This window comes from Drosophila subobscura, chromosome E, assembly GCF_008121235.1.
Source record: "Drosophila subobscura isolate 14011-0131.10 chromosome E, UCBerk_Dsub_1.0, whole genome shotgun sequence".
Classification (NCBI taxonomy): Eukaryota; Metazoa; Arthropoda; class Insecta; order Diptera; family Drosophilidae; genus Drosophila; species Drosophila subobscura.
Window position 1 is genome coordinate 8,389,407 of NC_048531.1, and position 5,855 is coordinate 8,395,261.

The 5,855-nt window shown below is 46.0% G+C and overlaps 3 protein-coding genes across 4 annotated transcripts; 2 read left to right on the forward strand and 1 right to left on the reverse strand.

Annotated features, from left to right (window-relative positions):
* The first annotated feature begins 490 nt into the window (after window positions 1-490).
* On the forward strand, window positions 491-2,427 carry LOC117891966 (troponin C-akin-1 protein). The gene is made up of 3 exons (XM_034797839.1): window positions 491-676; window positions 1,577-1,896; window positions 1,971-2,427. Exons 1-3 carry the CDS (start codon window positions 662-664, stop codon window positions 2,137-2,139), a joined length of 504 nt encoding a protein of 167 aa, XP_034653730.1. The 5' UTR covers window positions 491-661; the 3' UTR covers window positions 2,140-2,427.
* A 128-nt stretch (window positions 2,428-2,555) lies between these two features.
* Window positions 2,556-3,398, forward strand: LOC117891967 (putative gamma-glutamylcyclotransferase CG2811). Of its 2 annotated transcripts, XM_034797841.1 has the most exons (3): window positions 2,556-2,997; window positions 3,061-3,168; window positions 3,235-3,398. In XM_034797841.1, exons 1-3 carry the CDS (start codon window positions 2,684-2,686, stop codon window positions 3,275-3,277), a joined length of 465 nt encoding a protein of 154 aa, XP_034653732.1. In that variant the 5' UTR covers window positions 2,556-2,683; the 3' UTR covers window positions 3,278-3,398. The 2 variants fall into 2 exon arrangements, with proteins under 2 accessions (XP_034653732.1, XP_034653731.1); XM_034797840.1 differs by having other exon boundaries at window positions 2,557-2,997; window positions 3,061-3,398.
* Window positions 3,300-4,769, reverse strand: LOC117891969 (protein CDV3 homolog). Its single transcript, XM_034797843.1, has 4 exons — window positions 4,534-4,769; window positions 4,380-4,462; window positions 3,938-4,214; window positions 3,300-3,857 (listed from the first exon to the last, which is right to left on the reverse strand). The coding sequence occupies exons 1-4, from the start codon at window positions 4,759-4,761 to the stop codon at window positions 3,606-3,608; spliced, it is 840 nt and encodes a 279-aa protein (XP_034653734.1). The 5' UTR covers window positions 4,762-4,769; the 3' UTR covers window positions 3,300-3,605.
* Window positions 4,770-5,855: the final 1,086 nt, after the last annotated feature.

The following is a 5,855-nucleotide window of genomic DNA, read 5'->3' on the forward strand; positions in this document are numbered from 1 at the left end:
GCATTCAACGCCAAATTACAATACGAATTGTTATTGTTTCTGGCACATGGAAGAAGGGCCCGTCGCTAGAAAAATTGAATTAATTATATCTTTAATCGGCTACTGATCGACGGAAAAAACTAGAGCTAAGCTGACAAAAGTAAAACATGCGTACGTGCGCTCCAGAGGCGTAGCTGTGGCAGAGTGAAAGGGACAGCTACCTGTTTGCCTGTGTGTGTGTGTTGTCTTGATTTTCCGATAAGGCCAATTTCCGAAAATGTGTATTAAAATGGGACTAGTTTTTAACTAAATCACAGTTCGGAATGTCTGCTAACTGCAGGGTATTTGTTAGATAAAGACTAAAGCAAAGAATTGACATCAGCAGCGACGTCGACGGCGACGTTGGCGTCTTTAAAGGCGCGCGTGTGGCGTGTTTTCATATTTCTTGTTGTTGGAGGGGGACCGACCAGGCCCAACAGACACAGCACTCGTGTTCCGTTTGTTCTCCGTCGCGTTTTAGTTGGAGTTTTGCTTTCCAACGGCGCGGTCTTTTTTAGCTGGAGCTTTTTCCCCACATCGAGGAGCGTGTATTTCTTGTCTCTCTTGTCAACTGCAGCAATTTGCAATTTTAATTAACTTAAGACAGCCTGCTGAACAACAAGAGACGCCATAAAAGCAAAAAATGGGCCAAGTCAAGGTACGTAAAAGAGACGTCGTTGCACACACACATACACATGCTCACATGTGTGCGTATCCTGTTGTCCTTTGGCTTTGGAAAGTTGAAAAAGTTCCAAAAAGGAAGAAAGCGGGGGAAACTTAAATTCAAGATTTAATTTTGTTTCGTGGAAAGTGCTACTCTTGATGTTATCTTTAAGGTGTATCTCGTGTATGCTAATATTTGTGTGGGTGTGTTATATGTGCGTTTGTTCTGAGAGTTATGTAAGCAGATGCCTCAATGCAACGGTTCATTTAGTAATGACATTGATTGAAGGCCGGATAAAAGGTTGTGTGGCGATAGCGTGTGGTTTCCATTTACAGCAAATGAATAGACCGATTCAAGCAATTATTTATGCACCTATTAATACTAGATATGTACATATATATCTCTAGCTCTAGTACATATGTATGTATGTACATATGTATGTACATATGTTGATGGAGGCGTGTGTACATAGCTGCTGCGCAGTTTTGGTGGAACGAACCGAAAAAACGCTTTATTAGCCACAATAACACAATGGGGGCTATAACACACAAAAAAAGTGTGAATGCACCAAACCGGTTAAACCAATCAAACCCATCATCTTCCCCAGCAGCAGAACAACGCGGCACAAATTTTAAAAATAAATACGAAACGACCGAATATAATCGCGGAGACGAACAGACGTGTGACTCGTGTGTCGAGCGTTATCAACAAGTTGGTAGGGGGGCTTTTAAGAATGGAAAATACTCAGATCAGTGATAAGCTTGACGAAGTGTTCGATATTAAAATAGTCCTGGGCAGCTGCCACACCTGTTTAAACCCTGAATATCGGATCTTTAACCTAACCTTACTTCTGCCCTCTCCCTCTCTTCCGCCACCGATGCCACACCCACACAGAAAGCATCAACTGCTCTGAGCAAACTTTTCGTCTATGGAGCTCTGAAGTACGGACAGCCGAGCAACTCGATCCTCGCCAGCTCTAGCAATGGATTTGCCAAGTTTTGGTGCAAGGCCACCACCACAGAGAAGCTGCCGCTGGTCATTGCCACGCGCTACAACATTCCCTTCCTCCTGAACAAGCCAGGCATCGGGTATTATGTAACCGGTGAGATCTACGAAGTGGACGACCGTATGCTCAACTCCCTGGACAACCTCGAGGACTGCGAAGACATCTACACCCGTGAGAAGCAAGACATGAACATCGGCGTGGGCGAGGGGTGAGCATTGACGTCATACATCTGATCGGCATATAATTTATTTACGTTCATAAATTTATTTCACTTCTTTGCAGCACCATCCCGTGCTGGGTATATCTACTGCAAAAGTATCCGGAGAAGCTGCTTTCCCTGCAGTACTTGTCCAGCTACGAGAACAGCTCCACCCATCCGTACATCATGCGCCACCGCCGCACCCACAAGCATCCTGCACAGGACGATCTGAGCTATGAGGCCCAAAACTAAATGGTTTCCCCCTTGGATGTGCTCTGGGAAGCCTGGCCAATTATTAATATAATGTTACCGGTAGTTGCATTTGTAGACCGTACAATATTGATTCCCCCCCTGGGGAAACAGACTTAACAGATTGATATATACACGTATATACAAACATACATACATTTATGGGCAATTGATATACACAATGATATGTACTGTACGCATTAACTAGATTTTAGCGACCGTAGTTTGTAATTTCATAAGTTTTCGACAAAGAAAAGCAAATAAAACTGAAGCAATTCGAAGTAAATTTAATCGATGATGTTATATAAACATAAATATGGACATATGATATGGGGCCAGCACAGTAATTTTCCACTTGCCCCCCTTTGAGGATGCCGATTTCTCCCAGTGCATGGCAACAAGTCGCGCGGTGAATGGCAAACGACTGCCAACAAAGAAGAAGAGAGAACGAATTGCGACGACTGGACAAACTTTTGGGGCGAAATGGATGGGCAAGATAACCCTCGCAACTGATAAGCCCAGCGGAAAAGCACACTTGTAACCTGTAATGCTGAGAATGTCAGCGAGAGTCTTTGTGTACGGCACGCTGAAGAGCGGGGAGCCAAACCATCACTGGCTGACCAAAAAGGAGAACGGCCAGGCACGATTTCTGGGCCGTGGGACTACGGCGGTGAAGTTTCCACTGGTTGTGGGCACCCGGTACAACATTCCATTCCTCTTAGACAGACCTGGCGATGGCAACAACATACATGGCGAGATCTATGAGGTGGATGAGGCCATGTTCTCCAAATTGGACCAGCTAGAGGACTACCCCAACTACTACGATCGCGAGGAACAAACCATACGAACGGAGACAGACGGGTGAGCATCGGTTCCTACGAGTGTTCCCTATATGACGTAATCCCTATCTGTGTGTTGTTGCAGAACAATGCAGTGCTGGCTATACCTAATACGGAACTTTCCGGAGAAGATGCTGTCCAAGCCGCAACTGAGTTCGTACCACAACACGCCTGAGCAGCCGTACAGTGAAAAGTCAGTGCGGGATCCCGCCATTTCGGCCAAAGACGACCTCTCTTACTGATCTGCACTCTCTTGCAGCTATGCGGACAGCCGTCCGGAGGACCTTGTCGAGGATGATTAACACAAAACGAGAACCGGCGAGGTTATACAAAAGTAACGTTTATAAACGGATTTCAACGCATGGCTATTATTCATATTCTGTTACATTGACTCCATACTTCAAAAATGCAAAACGAAATGAACAATAGTGTATGTGGTATAGGGGTAGGAGTAGCAGTAGCAGGAGGTGGCAAAGATGAATCAAAAAGCCTAGAAAAAGTTGACATATGCGTGCGTACACTACGAACTTGTAAATGACTTGCTGCCGAATGTAGCGGCGAGCTCAGCAGTGGACACAGTGGTAGAAAACGGTTTCTTGGGGTAGCAACAGCGTCCGCATTAGCTGGCACCTAGCTGTCCGCTTCATCGTCGAGCGACTGGAATCGATTGGTAGCCGCCACGGGTGCGGTTGTCGGCTCCTGTACGCGCTGAAAGCGTCCGCCGTGGCGGACTTCTTCGAAGGCGGGTTCGTTTTTCTTCTTTCGCTGTTCCTCCGGGCGCGCTGCACTGAGCGTCGGGAAGAACTCAGTGTTGGTGATGTCCGGAGCAGTGCGTCGCGCACGCGATCCGCCGCCAATGCCACTGCCAAGTCCACTGATTTGCTGCCAATTTTAATTGGAAAGGGAAGAGGTAATAAATTAAATTAGTTAATGATAAAATCAGTCAGTTGATCGCAACTTACGCTGTACCGTAACGCGGGTGAAACATAGGCCTTTGAGGATGACTTTTCAACCTCCACCGGCACTGGGATTTGCGTAACATCCTCGGCTGGTATTAGTTTCTTCCAGGGTTTCTTACCGCCGCCGCCGCCACCTCCGCCGCCACCACCACCACCGCTCTTTCCAACCTGCACGTTCTCATAGCCATTGCTATCATCATCGTCATCCTCTTCGTAGTTGCCAGCGTCGTTAGCGGCTGCAACTCGGGCTGCCCGAGCCTCCTCGGACTCCCTGGCAGAGCTGTCATATGGAGAAAAGTGGTTAGCATGCAATTTGGACTGTTCAATCTGGGAGAGAAGTTGCTCGCTCGTTGGAATCACGCGACTGCAGCTTGCAAAGATTGTCATTGCCCACTTAATTGGACGCATACGCATACACGCACAAGCAGAACAAAACGAAACTCACTTTGAGCTCAGCTGGCCAATTTTCAGCCCGCTGTAATCCTTGCGCTGCTCAGGTTCGATCTCATTCCACTCCTCTTCGACGGGCTGCACACGAAAACAAACGACAGCAATTGTAATCAATTAACTCTTCGATATGCTGATTTCACCAGGCTTACCGCTACGGACTCTGGCACCTTGGTGTCGGTCTCGTTTTCGCCCACTACTGCCACGCCGCCATCGACTGCTGCAGCTGCTGCTGCTGGTTCGGGTTTTTTTGGCTTGACCACTTCCCGTTTGGTGCTGTCCTCCAGGTTCTTGACCAATTCGTCGGCGGTCACAAACTTGGTCTTGTTCTTGCCCTTCTTCTTATCCTTTTTCGCGAAAAAGTCATCAAGTTCGGCCATGTTTTGCAATTAAAATTTGGAACAAAAATTTGCGACAGCGAACTTAGCACGTTGAGTTGGTAGAGGCGGGGAACTATTGATAGCACTATCGATAGCAGCTTAAGAATTGGTGGCGCCACTGAGCATTGGAGTTCATGTAAAATTTATTTAGGTTGGCAGGTTTAGTTTTCGTTCATGATATGACGAAATTTTCGTAGTATATATTCTAAAAATACATGACGTAACTTGAGCAGCTATAGATGATTTCTTTGTGTTTTCTCCATAAAGAGTGCGATTGTTACCATTGAACTTCGATATATTTGTTGGAAAGACATCGATACATCGATGCACAGAAAAAAATAATACTATCGAGTAGTGTCATCGCACTAGGAATTTATGTGCATGTGGCGGCCTTTTCAATATTCGAATTCGCAATAATAACGGAGTTGTTGTATATTAATTTCAGCAATAATATTGGCAATTCTCTAAATTTATGTTTTTGCAAATTCGCAAAAAGCAGAGGAAAGCGTAAGCATTGATTAAGTATATTCGCAATATTGGGAAACAAAGCAATTTGCATAGGAGATTGATAACCACCTAATTAGTTTTAGCAAAATGGAAATCACAGCAGCCACAGTCGCAGCAGCAAGCATTGTGTAATGGAGACCGAATCCGACCATGGCTAATTTTGCATCAATAATGACCCGAATATGCATGCAAATTTATCTAGAGCCCGCAACAGAGTTCAAACATCGCTGCAAAGCCAATAAAATCTCGGCAAATTGCGCATCTAATTGTCCATCAAATATGTTTACATGCGCCCTGGGATGTGGGAATGTTTTAGCCGCGACTAAGTGCCAAAAGGCAACACTCCTCCAGCACTGGAGCAGTCCAGAGCAGAGACAGTTCCGCCTAAATTGGCCAAACTAATAGATATATGGGTTTCTGTACCAACAAACACCTTCGCTCCCCCAGGCCATTTAGATTTCGCCTCGTTTCGCTATGGTTTGCCACATCCCATAGCGAGTGCCTCAACTTCAACCAGTTGGGCCAGAGCCAGAGTCCCCCCCTCAGGCCAGCCCACTCAGAGACCCATTCATATTGGCAAGCATTGG

What these genes read in the sequence shown, in the direction of transcription:
- LOC117891969 (XM_034797843.1), bottom strand. Translation starts at nt 4,761, where the DNA reads ATGGCCGAACTTGATGACTTTTTCGCGAAAAAGGATAAGAAGAAGGGC. An exon ending in ATTGGCCAGCTGAGCTCAAA is followed by an intron (nt 4,215 to 4,379) that starts GTGAGTTTCGTT and finishes TCCATATGACAG; the next exon opens with CTCTGCCAGGGAGTCCGAGG. An exon ending in CACCCGCGTTACGGTACAGC is followed by an intron (nt 3,858 to 3,937) that starts GTAAGTTGCGAT and finishes TAAAATTGGCAG; the next exon opens with CAAATCAGTGGACTTGGCAG.
- LOC117891967 (XM_034797840.1), top strand. Translation starts at nt 2,684, where the DNA reads ATGCTGAGAATGTCAGCGAGAGTCTTTGTGTACGGCACGCTGAAGAGC. An exon ending in ATACGAACGGAGACAGACGG is followed by an intron (nt 2,998 to 3,060) that starts GTGAGCATCGGT and finishes GTGTTGTTGCAG; the next exon opens with AACAATGCAGTGCTGGCTAT.
- LOC117891966 (XM_034797839.1), top strand. An exon ending in AACATCGGCGTGGGCGAGGG is followed by an intron (nt 1,897 to 1,970) that starts GTGAGCATTGAC and finishes ACTTCTTTGCAG; the next exon opens with CACCATCCCGTGCTGGGTAT.